The sequence below is a fragment of the Saccopteryx bilineata genome, chromosome 1 (assembly GCF_036850765.1).
Source record: "Saccopteryx bilineata isolate mSacBil1 chromosome 1, mSacBil1_pri_phased_curated, whole genome shotgun sequence".
NCBI classification, from domain to species: Eukaryota; Metazoa; Chordata; class Mammalia; order Chiroptera; family Emballonuridae; genus Saccopteryx; species Saccopteryx bilineata.
The window spans coordinates 145,265,805-145,284,079 of record NC_089490.1 but is presented as its reverse complement, the minus strand read 5'-3'; the positions used below and the strand labels follow the sequence as shown (position 1 = coordinate 145,284,079).

The window sequence follows — 18,275 nt, the reverse complement described above, 5'->3', positions numbered from 1 at the left end:
TGCTCAGCTGTCAGCTCTTACACTTTCCCCCCATTTGTGCTTTTTTCTCACTAGGAAAGTGGGGAGCCCGTATTCAATCCCAAATCTGTCTCTCTCGTAACTTCTCCCCATCCCAGGAGGAGCTCACAGGCCTGGGGTGGGGCCCTGGGTGGGCGCAGGAGTGATTCAACCTGTGTGCTGGGAAGGACGCGACTTGCTCTTGAACAGTGTGCTGTTGTAAACATATTTGAAAACTATTACCAATAAAGTTTTGTTTAAAAAAAAAGTGTCACTGGTGTTCCTGGCTTTGGTCAACCCCACCCCCATACACACACCCAGGATGGGTTGGAAAGGGAATTTCGTACACCAATATCCAGGCTCATCAGGACCTAGCCTGGAGTCCTTATAAAACTGGGTTTAGCTGACTTCCGCCACTCGCCACCAGGCCCCGCAGGAGAAGGGGGCGCTAAACTGCCCTATAACCCTGAATTTGGGGTTCCAATGTCAGCATCGGTGCCCCTTCGGCATACAACCCCGGGCCGAGAGGGAGTTCCAAGGAGATTTCTGGGGCCACAGCACCGGGAGGCCAGGCTGCGCGGTGGGGCGGGGAGGCTCTGGTGGGGGCAGTCAAGGGTTGGGGAGATGGTGCGCGTCCCCCTCCCCGCCTTCTCAGCGCCTGGCCAAGCGCGCCTTCGGGGCACTGGGGTGGCGGCGGCCCGAGGGTTCGAGGGTTCCCGCGGCGCCCGGGTAGCGCGGCAGCCCAGCCCTCGAGCGGCGAGTTCCCGGTAAATGCGGTCCCGAGAGCAGAGCGCGCCTGGGAGGCGTGGAGAGGGGGGCTGGGCGCCGGGAACGTCTGGGTCCCGCGCCCAATGGCTGGAGGGCGGCCGAGCGCCGCGCGTCCGCCCTGCCCGCCCCCTCTCCCCTCCCTCCCCCCCCACCGGCGCTCCCCTCCCCCTCCCCCGCTCGCCGCTTTCCCCCGCCCCCGCCCCGGCGCCAACTCCGCGGCGCCTCCTTAAAAAGCGCGCGGGAGTTGTAAGGGGGGGTGGGAGCGAGCCAGAGTGAGCTAGAGCGCAGGGTAAAGAGGGCGGGCGGGGGGCCCGGGCTCCACCTTAAAAGCGGGCGCGTGGGGGGTGGGAGGGAGGTAGGCGGGCGGCGGGGCGGAGGGAGGGAAGGGAGGGGAGTCGGAGTGTCCCGGGCGCAGGGCGCGCGAGCGGCGGCGGCAGTGGCGGCGGGGAGGGGTCGGCCGCGCCGCGCTCCCCTCCTCCCTCCTCGCATCCCCGGCCCCGCGCGCGCCCAGCAGAAGCGGGTCTGTGTGTGCGTGCGTGCGAGTGAGTGAGTGCATTTTTTTTCTCTCTTTTCTTTCTCTCTCACTGTTTTCTCCCTTTCTCGCTCGCTTTTTTTTTTCTTGCAAAGAAACAGCAGCGCCGCCGCCGCTCCGCCGAGGCGCTGCGCCCCCCGGGGGGGGAGGAGGAGGCGGGCAGCGGCGGAGGGAGGGGAGCCGGAGAGGGGGCGCCGCGCTGGGAGGGAAGCAGCGCGCACGGTGCAGCCGGGCCGGGCGGGAGGCATGGCGGGGCCCCCGGCCCTACCCCCGCCGGAGACGGCGGCGGCCGCCACTACGGCCGCCGCTACCTCGTCGTCCGCTGCTTCCCCGCACTACCAAGAGTGGATCCTGGATACCATCGACTCGCTGCGCTCGCGCAAGGCGCGGCCGGACCTGGAGCGCATCTGCCGGATGGTGCGGCGGCGGCACGGCCCGGAGCCGGAGCGCACGCGCGCCGAGCTCGAGAAACTGATCCAGCAGCGCGCCGTGCTCCGGGTCAGCTACAAGGGGAGCATCTCGTACCGCAACGCGGCGCGCGTCCAGCCGCCCCGGCGAGGAGCCACCCCGCCGGCCCCGCCGCGCGCCCCCCGCGGGGGCCCCACCGCCGCGCCGCCGCCCGCCCCGCCGCCGCCGCCCGCCGCCGCCCCGGCACGGGCGCCCCGCGCGGCCGCCGCGGCTGCCGCCGCCACAGCGCCCCCCTCGCCCGGTCCCGCGCAGTCGGGCCCCCGCGCGCAGCGGGCCGCGCCCCTGGCCGCGCCGCCGCCCGCGCCCGCCGCTCCTCTGGCAGTGGCGCCTCCAACCGGCCCGCGTCGCGCCCCCCCCGCCCGCCGTCGCCGCCCGGGAGCCGCCGCTGCCGCCACCGCCACAGCCGCCCGCGCCGCCACAGCAACAGCAGCAGCAGCAGCAGCAGCCGCCACAGCAGCAGCAGCAGCAGCCGCCGGAGGGGGGCGCGGCGCGGGCCGGCGGCCCTGCGCGGCCCGTGAGCCTGCGGGAAGTCGTGCGCTACCTCGGGGGCAGCGGTGGTGCCGGCGGCCGCCTGACCCGTGGCCGCGCGCAGGGGCTGTTGGAGGAGGAGGCGGCGGCTGCGCGGGGCCGCCAGGAGCGCACCCGCCTTGGAGCGCTTGCACTACCCCGTGGGGACAGACCCGGACGGGCGCCACCGGCCGCCAGCGCCCGCGCGTCGCGAAGCAAGGTGAGCGCGCCGGATAGGAAGGGCGCCGCGCAATGGGCAGGTGCGGGCGAAGTTGGTCGCCTGGGCGCGAGTCCCAGGAGGAAGAGGGTGGCTCACGCTTTGCGCGTCTTCCCTACGGGCCCGATGCGTAGTGTCCTTGGTAAGTGACTTAATCTTACGGAGGCTCAGTTTTCTCTGCGGTAAAACACTACTTAGCAGCAGCGGCTTCTTAGGGTTATTGAGCGTGTTTAGTGAGGTTTGGCTGTAGGAGGCTTTATTAACACAGAGCTTGGCATTTAATGAACGTATAAAAGTCAGCCCGCGTTGATATTAAAGGTGGCTGTTAGGTATAGTGCTCCGTTCTGAATCCCAGGAACTGGGCCCAGGACCAGAACAGCTGCTAACCTTGCGTGCCTCTCTTCCTCGCACCAGAGAGGTGAAGAGCGACTGCTTGAGAAGGAAGAAGAGGAAGATGATGATGAAGATGAAGACGATGAAGACAATGTGTCTGAAGGCTCGGAAGTACCCGAGGTTGACTGTCCCGCAGGTGCCCAGCACCACCAACTTAATGGCGAGCGGGGTCCTCAGAGTGCCAAGGAGAGGGTCAAAGAGTGGACGCCCTGTGGACCCCACCAGGGCCAGGATGAAGGACGGGGGCCAGCGCCAGGCAGTGGCACCCGCCAGGTGTTCTCCATGGCAGCCATGAATAAGGAAGGGGGATCAGGTAAAGATCCCTCTGGGAGGGGGAGGGTGCTTGTTGGTGGCCAGGAAACAAGTCCCAAGACAAGACCACAGGCAGATGCTTTTTCTTCCCAGTCTCTGCTGCCACTGGGCCAGACTCCCCGTCCCCCGTGCCTTTGCCCCCTGGAAAACCAGCCCTGCCTGGGGCCGATGGGACCCCCTTTGGCTGTCCGTAAGTTGGGATGTTTGAGACACAGGGAGGTGCCAAGGAGCCTGTAACAAAACCCTGGGAGCATCACTGCTCATTGTTCCTTCTATTCTAACACAGTTCTGGGCGCAAAGAGAAGCCAGCTGACCCCGTAGAGTGGACAGTGATGGATGTGGTAGAATATTTCACAGAAGCTGGCTTCCCAGAGCAAGCCACAGCTTTCCAAGAACAGGTAAGTCCCCAACCCTCAACTACCTCCTCCGTCTCATGGCCTCAGTGGGGGTCTGCTCTGACCCTGTTCTCTCTTTCTCTCTCTCTCTCTCTCTCTCTCTCTCTCTCTCTGCCAACCCAGGAAATTGATGGCAAGTCTCTCCTGCTCATGCAGCGGACAGATGTGCTAACTGGCTTGTCCATCCGCCTTGGCCCAGCCCTGAAAATCTACGAGCACCACATCAAGGTGCTCCAACAAGGCCACTTTGAGGATGATGACCCTGATGGCTTTCTAGGCTGAGCACCCAGCCTCACTCCTGCCCCTACCCATTTTAGCCCCATATCATCCAAGAGCCCCAGAGTCCAGAAGCTGGACCAGAGACACTTTCAGCCCTCATAACAGATTCCAGTGAGGGGGTATCCTTCCCTACTCATCTCTTCCTTTCCTGTGTCTCCCTAGCACACATCTGGCCCCCAGCACACCCCACACTGAAGTGTGGGTTGGGACAGGACCTGCTTATTTCACCCCAGGAGGCCAGACCTTCCCCCCAGCCTAGAACATTTTTGGAAAAAAAGGGGGGGCTTCCTATCTCCCCTAGATCTTCAGTCCAGCCAGATGTTTCCTATATAAATGATTTGTTCTGCCTGTTCAGTTCGGTGGGTGGCCTTTCTCCCTTCCCCCACCACCCAGGCTCCTCTGTGGTCTGACCCCAGCCTCCATCCCTGGGAACAGTTGGGGTGGGGTCGGTGGGCCTTCCCTACTACTCTTTCTGTTGGTTGTCGCTCCAGCTGGCTGTATTGCTTTTTAATATTGCACCGAAGTTTTTTAAATAAAGTTTTAAAAAAAAAGGAGTCCCATTTTATGAATGGGGTGGGGGAGGGGTGTTGAAAAGCCACACCAGCCTCCTAGGAGATCAGGTTAGGACTGAATTGTTCTTGGAGGAAGACGAGTAGTGAATGGTGCTGCCTTGCAGCAAGCTGTGATAATGACTTGCTTCATTTTGTCATCTCCCCATGCCCAGACAAGTGCTGGGTTGTTCAAATGTTTGTTGAATGACTAGCAGGTAACTTAGCTTGACATTTTTTCGGTTCTCTGCAGCCCCATGAAGCAGAGCATGTTAAAACCCACTTACAAGGCAGCTGGTTCTCAGTTACATAGGGTGTGAGCACTTTAGCCAGAGTAACATCCAACACCTGTGAGCACTTTACCCAGAGTCTTTATATTTAATATATTTGGCTTCATATGTACATATGACAGCCTTTGCAGAACTGTTGGGAGCAGGCATCTGTGCTGGTCTGTGGCAGGATGTCCAAACCACCAGGTCCTCTCTCCATAAAAGGAACAAGAGATTGGGTTATCAAATGAGATCATGAGATGGGAAATGTTTTCCAAATGAAGAATTTTATTAGTACTAGTAGTAACAGCTACTACATCACAAGTCCCTACTAAGTTCTAATGCAGTTTCTCCCAACTCCATTAGTTTTTAAAATACAGATTCTGGGGTCCTAGACTCAGAGTCTGCGGGTGGGGGAGTCTACCTTTATATTCCTGTACCCCAGGGTTTTGACGCTCTGTAGAGACCCCTCCTCCCTAGAAAACTGACTCAAAAAGAGGCGGTGGTTCCCGGAGCGTACTCCTGGCAAATAGCCACTCCAGTGCTGGCTCCGGTTGACCCCGCTACGTTGGATTGCAGGAGCGCGCGCCCGAGCGGACCCGAGCTGCGCGCCCCTTCGATATGTTGAAATTCAAACGAGGCAAACTTCCTCCGCGTGGTGCCGGCGCTGGCTGGTTGGTAGAGAGAGGTCGAGGCGGGGTGAGATGGACTGGGTGGCGCTCCTAACCCAGGCGAGTCCGAGATTCCCGATATGGGGTGGAACCCGTGGCCAACCTAAGCGGTAGGGATTTAAAAAGCTCAGATCCCTTCACCTAGCCCCACGATGGCTACTGAGCAGTGGTTTGTGGGGCCGCTTCCCCCAGGTAGTGGGGAAACAACGCCCCCAGACGACTTGGAACCTGGGGCACAGCGTTGCGGAGACCACTCATGGTCGATGTCCCCTGGCCAACCAGGGGACCCAGCCCAGGCAGAACTGGAGGATGTCCAGGAGCAACTGTCCGTGGCCTCCCCATCTACGCCTTCCCCGGAGCTTCTGGGCCCGGGCCCGGGGCTCACACCTCCTCGCCTACCCTTGGACACCATATTCAGCCCCATCACCGACCAGCTTCGCTACCTGCTCAAGAAGGCGGACGATTTCCAAAGCTACTTGCTCTACAGGTGATGCCAGACAGGGTTTCAGGATCCCTGTAGATAAGAAGAGGGAGGAGAAGGTGACTGGATAAGCAAGCAAGTGGAACACACCAGAGTCACAAACTAAAAATCATCGGAGTCAGACACAATGAATGAACCTAGCTGATTAGGAAATCCAATTTGAAAGAGCGATGAGGGCTGTGTACCATTTGAGGCTAAGGAGTGCCTGCCATTATGTGGGCACCAGGCTGCCAAATCTCTAGGATATTTTTCAGTTAACCGATGGCTCAGGTTTTGGACCTTGGGCAGGCTAAACAAAACCTGAGTCAGATTTGGCCCACTGGCTACCAATCTGAGACCCCTAAAGGATAATGTGATTCCCAGCCCAATGAGAAAGTCTGTTTAAACTCTAGGTTTCTGGGTTCCACCCTGCAGAGAATTTTGATTCAAAATTAGTCATGAGACTCAAGTGTTAGCATTTTAACAAGTGTTCTAAATAGTTGTAATGCAGGTTGTCCTGAAAGATGCTCTAAGGCTTGGCACTAGGGAGTGGGGGCTTGTAACAGGTCCAGACCAGGGATAAAGGAGAGGGGTGAGTAGAATGGAAAAAATGGGGGGGGGATGAGGGACCCAGGCAAAGGCCCTCTCTTCCCTTCAGCAGAGACCGAGTTCAGAAGGAACAACTGGCAAAAGCCATGCCCACCTTCTTAAAGATATGTGAGCCTTACTTCCTGTACCTGGAGGCAGCTGCACGGAATGTGACCCCCATCTATGGAGCCCTGCAGGCGCTGGTTCGAAAGGGGGTGTGTGGAGCCAGTTTTGTAGACTACCATGCCCAATTTTTCATCCCTCAGGTCTGGGGAGGGGGGTGCTCCTGGCAGGCCAGCTAATCTTATGATGCCCCATCTTCCATGCAGCTGTTGGAGATCTCCCAACAGCTGACTCTGCGCCTAGAACAGCTGGTGCTCATGTATGCCTCCTCTGGGTTCGTGGACCTGGAGGAGACAGACCCCCTAAGGTAAAAGGGTGGGAGACTGGGATGGTGGGGGTTAGAAGGGTCCAGGGCACAGCCTCCTGACCCATTCTCCCATCTCCTGCCAGCATCTCCTGTTTCTTCTGCGGGAGGTTCTCCATCAGTCCTTCCCATGAGGTGTCCATCTTCAGATACTGTGCCCCTGCTGCCTACACCGCCAGCCGCCTCCCCCGGTATCTCTATAAGAAGATGCGCTGGAACCTGGAAACCACACCAGAGCATAGCAGCTGGGGACATGATTCCCATGTGGATTAGTGAGTCCCCTTCCAGAATCAATGTCCCTACCCTCTCTATGGGGAATGCCAGTATGGGCCTCTGAACCACTACCACCAAAGTGTGGAAAGCCAAGCAGGAAACCAAGGGCCTTTGTAAGGCCATCCTCACCTTTTAAAAACTTCATCCCCCACTCAAAATAAAAGTCCTCATCTTAAAAGTACTCTAGCAGGGAGAAAAGGCCTCATTATTGAATCATATCCCTATCTGAGAACTTGAAGGCAACTTCTGTTGAGTTTCTACCTCACCTCCAAAATTAAAGCCCTCAACAGAAAAAGGTAGGAAACTGCTCACTCTTAATTGCTGCCTTTTTCCCTCCCAGCTACTTCCTGTGCTATCGAGATACATGGGAAGACACAGGCAAGAGTCCGGCCAATTCGTGCCCCCAGATTCAGAAGCTGTGGTCCATCGGCCGATGGGTGCCCCTAGGACCAGCTGAAGATGACCTTTATTCCTGGTAGGAGCTAGGGTGATGGCAATATAGACATGGGCTCTGAAGGGAGGGGCAGAACCCCACCAAAGACCATCTACCTCCAGAACATTGTTTCCCTTGGTAATAACGATAGCATTGTATTGTGCCCTGAAAACTGTTTTATGTAAAACCCAATGAGATCTATACTACTAGCTCCATTTTACAAAGGACATACATGCCCAGAGAGATTAAGTTACCTTCCGAAGGACACACAGCTGGCTAGCTGAATGATTGGCCAGGTCAGGGATAAGTAGTTCAGACTTCCAGAGCTATTACCCTCTAGGTTTCTAATCAACAAGGAAACCACTTTCCCCTAGGGTTTTCCCCACCCCCAGTAGAAACAAAGCCTCTTTCAGCCACAGCCTCACACTCGAGGGGCGGGGCTCCCGAGAAGCAGGGGGTGCTCACATCCAGGCTTGTCTGACCCCGGCCCCCAGGATTTTGTGCCCTCAGCCACCTGGAGACTACCAGCAGCTGCTGACTATCGGCTTCGAGGAGCCGTCGCATATGCTAGCCACGGACCTGCTGGTGCAAATCCTCACGGGCCAGGCGGGCTCCGCCCGGCCCCCGAGTATGGTTGGCCCCACCGCATGGGCCACGCAGGGGTCTTGAGCCTGAGACATGGTGGGAGCTGGAGCTTGACAGTTCCAAACTCCAGAAAAGGATGCAGGGGAGGGGTTAACTCGTCCTCCAAGTGCTGCTCGGCCTCACCTTCTAAGGGGCCAGGCCGAGCTGGGCCCTCCGCACCGGGTCTGGCCCTGCTGCGGACACAACAGTTTTGTGTTAAATAAAACAGGTCACAGACTCTGTGTCTGCTTGGAGCGTCGCTCCACTCCTCTTTAGGTGTGAAGCCCCGTTCGCTCGCGCAGTCTTCTGGGAAATGTAGTTTTTGGTAAATCATGTTCCTTGGCCTGGCGGACGAGAGCTCTCGGCATGCGCAAAGGCCTACAGGAAGCGAAAAGGGAAGTAGTGGTGCTTGTCAACAACCGGAACTCAGAAAACCGCAAGTTTAGGGTAGCTGAGAAATTCAACGCTCTTTAGGGGTTGGCGGGCGTGTGTTTGCGTCTGTGTGTGTGCGTGCGCGCACGCGCGTGTGTATTCCTCCAGAGTCATGCCCACGCGCATATTTTGACCCGGAAGTGATATCTTTGTACTTTAAAGCACCGTATTTCCCGACGTGCCTCAGGTTAGCGGCCTTTCATCACTTTCCTAAGAGCCAAGGTCAGATCTTCCTCTTCTATCTGCGAATTACCAGGCAGGTCGCTGTAACCCACTGGTGGGGTGGGAGAGCTGCAAATAACTACACCTTTTGAATCTCCAAAGCCTCACCCCAACCTTGGACTGGAGAGAACACCCCGGTTGACACAGTTGAACTCACCTGTCCAAAGCTACGGACAGTAGCGGAGCCTGGACCTGAGCTGGGTCCTTCTGGTCGCAACTGGTTCCTTGAGAGGTGAAGGGTGTCCTTCCTGGCCTTGAGTCACTCAGCTGCAAGTTACGCCCTTTAATTCCTTTTAGTCCTCACCACCACCCCCATCCCTGCATATTCAGAGTCAGAGGAAGAAACCTAGAGCTTACTTTCATGCTTTGAGCCAAGTACTTGCTTACCTAATAGTCCCTGACACAGTATTATCATAAGCCCCAGTATACAGATGACAAACACAGATGTGAGGGGTGAAATGTATCAGGATTGATACCAAAACCCTTGTTCTGGGGGAGGGGGGACTTTTGGTGACAATTTCTGACTGCATCAAGGATATTTTTTTAGTCCACAGCCCATGTCTGAATGAATTCAAGAGGGTTCTGAAGCTCCCTAATATTGTTTTCTCCCGGCTGAAAAACTCTGTAAGACTGTCCTGGTTCAATAGAAATATAAAGTGCAAGTCATCTAATTTCAAAATTTCTAGTAGCCACATAAAAAAACCCCAAAAATGTACAACCCTGGTAGGATGCTCAGTTGGTTGTCCAAAGTGTAGAGGTAGCTGGTTTGATCCCCAGTCAGGGCCTATAAAGGAATAGATTGATGTTTCAGTCTCCCTTCTTTCCTCTCTATAAAATCAAATTTAAAAACATTTTTAAGTGAGAGGAGGGGAAATAGACAGACTTGAGCATGCACCCCGACTGGGATCCACCAGCCAACCCTGTCTGGGGCCAATGCTTGAATCAACTGAGCTATATTTTTAGTGCCTTCAGCTCAGACTAACTGAGCAATGATGCTCGATGCTCAAACCATTTGAGCAACTGGCAGCGGGAGGGGAAGAGAGAGAAGGGGGAGAGAAGCAGATGGTCGCTTTGCTTATGTGCCTTGACCAGGAATTAATTGAACAGGGACGTCCATACTCCAGGCCAAAGCTCTATCCACAGAGACAATCGGCCAGAGCCACTAAATAATTTTTTTTTTAAAATAAAAAAGTTCAGGCTAATTTTAGTGATATTTTTACTTAACCCAATATCTCAAAAATATTTCAACATATAATCAATGTAAGAAATTATTAATGAGCTATCCCCCCCCCCTTTTTTGTATCAAGCCTTTGAAATCTGGTATTTTACACTTACAGTACATCCAATTGGGAATAGCCACACTCACTCAGCTTTAGACTCTGTTCCTTAAGACAGATCTACAGGCCACTTAAGACTAAAGGTTTCCAGTAGGTAATGGCAGGACTGGGAGAGGAAGGAAACAGGCTAGATTTACTGGTCCTGTTGCTGCAGAACTGTCTACACCCATGATTCTCCAACTTTAGCATCCCCTGAGAATCACATGGCAGTTTTGATAATGAAGTCTAGGATGGCACCCAAGAAATGTGCATTTTTAACAAGTTCTCAAGCAATGTTGGTGCTGCTGATCCAGGCAGCACATTCTGAGAACTACTAGCCTACATCTACTTCATGGTTCTCAAACTTGGCTCCATGTGGGAAGCACCGAGGAAGCTTTACTGATGCCAAGGCCTCCCTCAGATTCTAATTTACTTGGCATAAGGGTGTCTCGGGTGATTTTAACTTGCAGGAAAGTTCAGGAAACCAGGTCTACACTTAAACCACCCTGTCAGCTCTTTACATGCTTCATTTTTAACTACCCTCCTGGGAATTAAGAACTGGCTGTGTGTGTTCCATGTCTGCCGTGGCAGTTCTGATTTTCCTGCCTTTCTCTCCAGACCTCCCAGAGTCACAGTCAAGCATGTGGTCAGTGTGCTGATTATGGGGTCTGGTGGTGAACTGAGCTGCTGTTGGGGTGCAATGCTGTGTGAGCAAGCATTCCATCCTTCATTAACCATTTGTTGTCCGTATGCAAATTCCAGTCTTGACCCAGGGTAAACAGAGTTGGGCAAATCCAAAAGTTCTCTTAGAATCATTTCCTGGGTCTCAGCTTTTTGTGGGTCTCACTGCACTGCTAAGAAGCAGATGCACTAAAACCACAGACTATAAATGCACAGGTACAGTGTTACAACTTGAGAGTTTTACAGAACTTTTTTATTTTTTGACAGAGACAAAGAGTCAGAGAGAGAGACAGGAAGGAAGAGAGACGAGAAGCATCAATTCTTCATTGCAGAACCTTAGCTGTTCAGTGATTGCTTTCTCATATGTGCCTTGACCTGGGGGCTACAGCAGAGCAAGTGACCCCTTGCTCAAGCCAGCGACCATGAGGTCATGTCTATGATCCCACGCTCAAGCTGGTGAGCCTGTGCTCAAGCTGGATGAGCCCACGCTCAAGCCAGCAACCTTGGAGTTTCAAGCCTGGGTCCTCCACGTCCCAGTTCGACACTCTATCCACTGCACCACTGCCTGGTCAGGCTTACAGAACTTTTTAAAAATTAATTTTAGCCCTGGCTATATGGCTTGGTTGGTTGGAGCATCGTCCTGTAACGCAGAGGTGGCTGATTCAATCCCTGGCCAGGGAACATACAAAAACAGATTGATTAAATAATTGTGACTGTAAACAGATCCATCTCCCTCTCTCCCCCTTCCTCTCTGAATTCAATTTTTTAAAAAAGAAGAAGACTATCCTGACCAGGCAGTGGCACTGTGGCTAGAGTGTTGACCTGGTATGGTTAGGACCCAGGATCAAAACTCCAAGATCACCGGCTTGAGTGCGGGCTTACCAATTTAAGCAGAGTCATTGGCTTGAGCGTGGGATCACAGACATGACCACATGGTTGCTGGCTTGAGCCCAAAAGTCTCTGACTTGAGCAAGGGGTCACTGTTTCAGCTGGAGGCCCCCCCCCCAAGGCATATATAAAAAAGCCATCAATGAACAATTAAGGCGCTGCAACTATAAGTTGATGCTTCTTACTTCTCTCCCTGTCAGTCCCTGTCTGTCTCGAACCGGCAACCTCAGCATTCCCAGGTCGACGCCCCATCCACTGCGCCACCACAGGTCTGGCACATTTCTCTTTTAAAGGTTGGGTTTCCAGTTGCTTTTGGGAAGCAGAAGCTCTGGCATCTCTTAATTCAGTCATTGGTAGCACTGCTGATACAGAGGAACACTTACCTGCAAATGAGGCATTTAGCATTTGTTTTCAAGCACACCTCTTCTTTCTCAATATTTACCTGGGGCCGCAGGCATATGAGTTTTTCCATCACTGGGCAGATTATAAATGAACTTGTGTGCCCTGCTAAGGAGCTTGCACCCTCACCTCTTTTTTTTCTTTTTATTTATTGTTTACATCCCAGGGCCAGGAACAATCTCTTATCATCTCTGTCTAGCCAGAGTCCAACGCGAGGCATGCCGTTGGCACCAATAAGTGTTGACACGTCTGGAAAGGAAGGCGTGAGGTCATTGATCCGAACACCGCAGTTTGCACCCGCGCCGCCAGGGGGCATTAGAACCTGGGCACGGCCCGGGGAGACCAGCAGCCCCAGGAACAGGGCTTTAAGGGCACATTCGGTATTCCCGTCGGCGCGTCTTGCGGCTTTCTCCATCGTTCGCCATACTCTCACCCCAGACCAGGAGGATCCAAAAGAAAACAGCCTGCACTGCCCAGAAAGAAGCGACTTTATTGGGGAATTACGACATTTGAGGTGGTGACCCCGGTTCTCTAACAGTCAAGGCCGGAGGCAGAAGCTACCTCGGTTTGCAGTTAGGTGGAGAAGGGCTGGACAGTTTCACTGGCTGGGTAGTGGTCATGGTGTTTCCCAAAGGGGAATAACAGTTTTATAGCAGAAGCTGGTCAGTTTCACAAAGTCAAGTTCAAGAATGGGATGGTAGATTTCATTTTCCCTGACGCAAACTGCTGGCCCCTCTTCAGGATTTCTGCATATCCGGAGGGCACTCCTGGGTGCCTCTGTCCTGGTCCTCTGACGCGCATATTATTTCTGTCCGAGGATTCCAGCCCGCTCCTCCTGGGAAAGGGGGCCAGTCGGGACACACAGGCGAAAGGTGGGGCGGTTGGGCCCCAGGACCAACGCGTCCAGGACTTTATACCCTAGCCCAGAGTGATTTGCCAGAGGGCGCAGGGATGCACTTTCCTCAGCCAGCATCCTGACGCCGCGGGGACATGTGTGGGTGTGTGGGGGGAGATTGTGACAATGACCTTAGCAAGAAGGACAAGGGAATCCCACCTGCGCCAGGCCATTCTCCGAAGCCTTTCTGCGGGGAGGCCAGATCACCGCCAGCTTTCCATCGCCCCTAATCGCTGCAGGGAAAGGGACACTTAGCCGGAGTCGCTCCTCCTCTCACTAGCTAGAGGCGGCCAGGACAAAGGAAACCGGCTGCACCTCTTAAACACACACAAGCGTCTCCCCTCCCCACCCCCGACCCCCTGGAAGCCTCCATTCTAAGAGGGAAGCAAACCCAGAGTGGGGAGTTAGAAACCCGAAAATTCAGGAGGATCTCGGAGTGATAGAACCCTGGGACCCAATAAAGAAAAAGACATCAGGAATCTGTCTCCCTTCCCCCACCACAAGCCTAGGTGATGTGTATCTGGAAGTGGACTACTCCGAATGGGGAATGGAGCATAGAGTGGGCATCCCAGAAAGGGTGAACAGGGAACGGGAAGTTTAGAGGGGGCCCCAGGTATCTGGGAACTAGGGGGTAAACACCAGAGGGCCAGAAAAGGGGCCACTGGAGTTGGGCAGTGAGGGCTGCTGGAGCCCTCGGGGGCCCGGTTTTTCCGACGTGAGTGGCTTACCCATTAGGCTCGGCGCGGGCTCCTTGACCTCGGCGGTGCCATAGACGCTAAACCTCTGGCGCTGCAGCTCCAGCTCGCGCTCCTGGGCCTCGCGCACCTCCTGCTCCAGCAGCGACGGCGCAATCGGCAGCGCGGCGCGGGCCAGCACTGGGCACCGGCCCTGTACGGTCGAATGCGGCCGGCTTCCGGGCTCCAGCCGCTGCGGCCCAGCGCCGCCCTCGGCTGCCGGCGAGGAGCCGCACCCACCCGCGGCCTCGAAGAAGCGTTTGAGCTCGTCCAGCGGCTGCGGAGGCTGGCCGGCGCGCAGCTCCAGGGCTGCGGGGCGCGCTAGCGCCGCCTGCCGGTGGGCCTCACGCTCGATGTCTCGCTGCATCTGCGCGCCCGCCCGCGCGCGCTCCAAGGCACGCGGGAGCGCGGGGCCCGGGCCTGGAAGGCTGAGCACTGGCCGCACGCGCAGCTCGAAGAGTTCGCTGCCCGCGCGACCTGGGCTCAGGCCCCGGCTCCGGCGCAGGCTTTCCTCGCGTTCGCAGCTGCGGCGGATTTCGCGCTCTATGGGCGTCTCCATGAGCAACTTATTCTGAGTACTGTTGATAGGTCTCAGAGCGCAGTGGGCTTCCGACTCTGACCCGGAGGAGGAGGTTTCGGGACCCTGAGGGGGACACTGCCCCGGGACCCCTTGGCGCTTGGCGTTTCGGATGGCTCGGAGTCGTCGCTGCCTAGCCCAGGAGTCTCAGAGCCCCCAGGTGGGCACGCCCAGGGAGCTCTGCGTCCTGTCCCACTGATGGTTCGAGCACTTCGCGATCTTGTTCGGGAGTCTCCCAGTCCTGCTCTGCAAAGGGCAGGGGACCTCGCCGCCTGGCCTAGGGACTTCGTTGACCTGCCCTGCGACAGGCCTAGAGACTTCGCTGTCTGACCCTGGGGGTTCTGGGCCCCGCTCTTTGGAAAACCCCAGGGCTCCACTCTCCGGCCCGGGGGCCTCGGTGTCCCGCGTTGGGAGCAGCACGGAAGTCTGAGTTTCCAGCGCCGGAGTTTTGATGCCGACAGCTGGGACACAGTGCCCTGCGCGGCACCTATGGCCGCAGTCGCTGCCCACAGGTTCCAGGGCGTCGCCCGCACCGGCCGTATACTCTGACCCGCCCCTGGCCTCTAAGAACAGCCCCGGGGGCAGGGCCGGGCACCGCCCCCTGCACCTGCCCGGAGGACTTGAGCCCCGCCCTGGCCCCGCCCTCGGGGCGGGAGCGCCTCAGGAGGGCACTGGATTTTGTCCACTGACACGTTTTGGGTCAGCTCAGGGCACCGGACTTCCCTAGACTTGGTTCACTACCTGGGGGAGCCTGACTGGGTGCTGTTTCACACACTGGGAGACAAACTGGCGCCTTTCCATCCCCATGTTCCTGGTATTGCCAGGATGCGTAGTCCCAGCCACTGGCCCTCTAGTAAGGGTATCCCCAGAAGACATCATTCTGGGGCCTTGCCAGCCCGCCCAACAGGTGCCAGAAAGCAACGACGCCCCTGGCCTCTGGACTGTCAATCCACGTTTCACCCCTGTGGCGCACAGCTCATGCTGGAGGGGGCGCCAGGAGCATGAGTGCCAAGTACCTAAACACAGGGGGGCCTCCAGCGGTGCCCGCGGCTGGCGTCAAGACCAGAGGCCGTTTCACCCTCTCTCCGAAAAGTCCGCGAGGAGTCCTTTGCTAAGTGCGCTCCCAGCTTGAGTAAAGAAGAGCCAGACACAGCGCGCCCAAGGCTTTCACCAAGTGACTGCGTTTGAAAGGCAGTCTTGGGCTCAGACAGCTGGGAAGGCCCAGAGAGGTATCCAGGCTTGCAGGAAGTAGCAGCTCCTTGCAGCTGGAATCAGATCCTGGCCCTTCCCCTGGGAGACTCACCGTGAAGGACATTGTCCACTCTCTTCCCCCAGGCTCTCTCCAAATCCACCCTCCAGCCCCTAACCATTCTAGGGTGACCAGGCAGAAAGCTATAATTACCTAGAGAAAGTGGTAGTGTCACACAGCCTCAGAAACCCCCAATAATCCTACTCTCTGACCATTCCTTCCCCCAACTCTCTGCCTACCTTGGTGACTCCCCTCTTTCCAGCCTCTCATTCAGTTCTCTCCTGGGTCCCAAACTCTCCTTCCTCTGACCATCTGACTTCCTTTCTCCCTCTGACCCCACTGGCCTAATTGGAATTGGGCCCATCTGAGTTCCACCCAACTCATAACCTAACTAATGTACAGCCTTTTTCTAGGCTTGGTTTTCTTGTCTGTAATATGGGGATAGCAGTGCCTACTCGCTTGGGAGGTGATGAGGAAAGAGTTGTATCTATAATGGCCTCTCCATTTTATCACCTCTGGCCCTCCTCCAGCCATGCTAACCCAGCTCTTGATCCCGCCATCACTCTGAGCCTTCTCCATCCAAGGACACTGATGACCTCTGTTTGTCAGACCCAGCCACTGCCTCCCCTCTGACTTCCTCTCCGTTAGCAATTTGGTCTCCAGAAATATCACCCTCTGCTGGTTTTCCTCCTACTTCCAGAGCACCCCTTTTCAGACTTCTGTTCACCTGTGTCTACAGGTTTCCTTCCCCTCTGGCTTCTACTGGAGCTGGCTGATGGGGGAGAGGAGAGTGAGGTCAGCATGTTTATCCCATGTGCCCTTAGTTGGCTGTGTACCTCCACTGTAGGTAGCAGCTCCACACAGTTCTCCCTCTCTCTCTCAGGCCAAGGGGTGGTAACAGCTCCTGGCTGTTACTAACCCAGGGTGTGCACAATGCTTTGATTGTTTCCCTACACCTTTGTAAACTGACTCTATTAAGTTCTCATCCATTACTCAGTTTGAGCACATAAATCTCTTTCCTGCCAGCACTGGGACCCTAACAAATCCCAGTCTCATACTTTAAATACCCTCTCTATGCCGATGTCTCTTAAATTTACCATATTTCCCCATGTATAAGACGCTCCCATGTATAAGACACACCTTAATTTTCAGGCCCGAAATTTGAAAAAGAAAATGTATTACATGAAGTTATTGAACTCAAGTTTCAATCATCATAAAATTTATACAACTCATCACTGTCAAAATGCCCATTCATTAGCTTGTCCTCATCTCTGTCTGATGATGAATCACTGTCTTCAACAATGAGCGGAAAAGCAAGTGCAAAAAAGGGGGAAATGCAAGTAAAAATATTTACAACCACTGTATGAGACACAACCAGTTTTTAGACCCCAAACTTTGAAAAACGGTGTGTCTTATACATGGGGAAATACGGTACTTCTCTAGCTCTGGCTTCTCCAGGGGTTTTGGACTCAGTCAACAGTCTTCAATCTAATAGATATGTCAATCTAAACACTTTCTTTTTTAAAAAATCTATTTATTTATTTTGCAATAGAGAGAGTGAGAGGGACAGACATGGGCAGACAGACAGGAAGGGAGAGAGATGAGAGGCATCAATTCTTTGTGGCACCTTAGTTGTTCATTGATTGCTTTCTCATACATGCCTTGACCCAGGGGCTCCAAGGCATGTGACCCCTTGTTCAATCCAGCAACCTTGGGCTCAAGCCAGTGGCCATGGGGTCATTTCTATGATTCCACACTTAAGCCAGCAACCCCTCACTTAAGCTGGGGAGCTGGTGCTCAAGCCGGCGACCTCGGAGTTTCAAACCTGGGTCCTCAGGGTCCCAGGCTGACATTCTATCCACTGCATCACAGCCTGGTAAGGAGATTTGTTTTGTTTTGTTTTGTTTTTAGAGAGGGGAGGGAGATTACAGAAGGAGGGAGGGAGGAACAGGAAGCATCAACTCATAGTAGTTGTTTCCCTTATGTGCCTTGACCAGGCAAGCCTGAGGTTTGGAACCAGCAACTTCAGCATTCCAGGTTGACACTTTATCCACTGTGCCACAACAAGTCAGGCCCACTTTCTTTCTATTTTTTTTTTTAAGATTTTATTTATTGATTTGAAAGAGAGAGGGAGATACAGTGAGAAGTATCAACTTGTTGTTTCATTTTAGTTGTCCATTGATTGCTTTTCTATATGCCTTGACTGGGCAAGCCCAGGGTTTTGAACCAGTAATCTCAGCTTTACAGGTGGATGCTCTGTCCACTGAGCCACCACAAGTAAGGCTCAAACTGAGCACTTTCAAAACTGCACCTTTGGCCTGACCAGGTGGTGGCGCAGTGGATAGAGCCTCGGACTGGGATGCGGAAGGACCCAGGTTCAAGACCCCGAGGTCGCCAGCTTGAGCACGGGCTCATCTGGTTTGAGCAAAAACTCACCGGATTGGACCCAAGGTCACTGGCTCGAGCAAGGGGTTACTGGGTCTGCTGAAGGCCCGCAGTCAAGGCACATATGAGAAAGCAATCAATGAACAACTAAGGTGTTGCAAAGCACAACGAAAAACTAATGATTGATGCTTCTCATCTCTCGACTCTGTCTGTCCCTGTCTATCCCTCTCTCTGACTCTCTCTCTAATAAACAAAGAAAAAAACAAAAAAAACCCTGCACCTTTGGTTTCCTCCAACTCAGCTTCTCTTTACTATGTATCACAACTTACCCATTCT

The 18,275-nt window shown here is 54.9% G+C and overlaps 3 protein-coding genes and 1 long non-coding RNA gene across 5 annotated transcripts; 2 read left to right on the top strand and 2 right to left on the bottom strand.

The window, feature by feature from the left end:
• The first annotated feature begins 1,147 nt into the window (after window positions 1-1,147).
• Window positions 1,148-4,129, top strand: SAMD1 (sterile alpha motif domain containing 1). The gene is given in 6 exon segments (XM_066272044.1): window positions 1,148-2,116; window positions 2,118-2,492; window positions 2,904-3,195; window positions 3,288-3,384; window positions 3,481-3,592; window positions 3,713-4,129. Coding segments are annotated over 6 exon segments (1,608 nt in total). The 5' UTR covers window positions 1,148-1,543; the 3' UTR covers window positions 3,872-4,129.
• An 869-nt stretch (window positions 4,130-4,998) lies between these two features.
• LOC136320159 (uncharacterized) lies at window positions 4,999-9,052 on the bottom strand. Its single transcript, XR_010728269.1, has 4 exons — window positions 8,973-9,052; window positions 8,306-8,539; window positions 5,800-5,870; window positions 4,999-5,459 (listed from the first exon to the last, which is right to left on the bottom strand). It is a non-coding gene; the product is annotated as an uncharacterized lncRNA (long non-coding RNA).
• Window positions 5,509-8,206, top strand: C1H19orf67 (chromosome 1 C19orf67 homolog). Its single transcript, XM_066253323.1, has 6 exons — window positions 5,509-5,843; window positions 6,475-6,619; window positions 6,734-6,834; window positions 6,918-7,103; window positions 7,445-7,579; window positions 8,032-8,206. Exons 1-6 carry the CDS (start codon window positions 5,509-5,511, stop codon window positions 8,204-8,206), a joined length of 1,077 nt encoding a protein of 358 aa, XP_066109420.1.
• Window positions 9,053-12,279: 3,227 nt separating the features above from the next.
• On the bottom strand, window positions 12,280-14,854 carry MISP3 (MISP family member 3). Of its 2 annotated transcripts, none has more exons than XM_066272041.1 (3): window positions 13,723-14,854; window positions 13,154-13,227; window positions 12,280-12,348 (listed from the first exon to the last, which is right to left on the bottom strand). In XM_066272041.1, exons 1-3 carry the CDS (start codon window positions 14,285-14,287, stop codon window positions 12,295-12,297), a joined length of 693 nt encoding a protein of 230 aa, XP_066128138.1. In that variant the 5' UTR covers window positions 14,288-14,854; the 3' UTR covers window positions 12,280-12,294. The 2 variants fall into 2 exon arrangements, with proteins under 2 accessions (XP_066128138.1, XP_066128139.1); XM_066272042.1 differs by lacking the exon at window positions 12,280-12,348 and adding an exon at window positions 12,570-12,934.
• Between the last annotated feature and the right edge of the window lie 3,421 nt (window positions 14,855-18,275).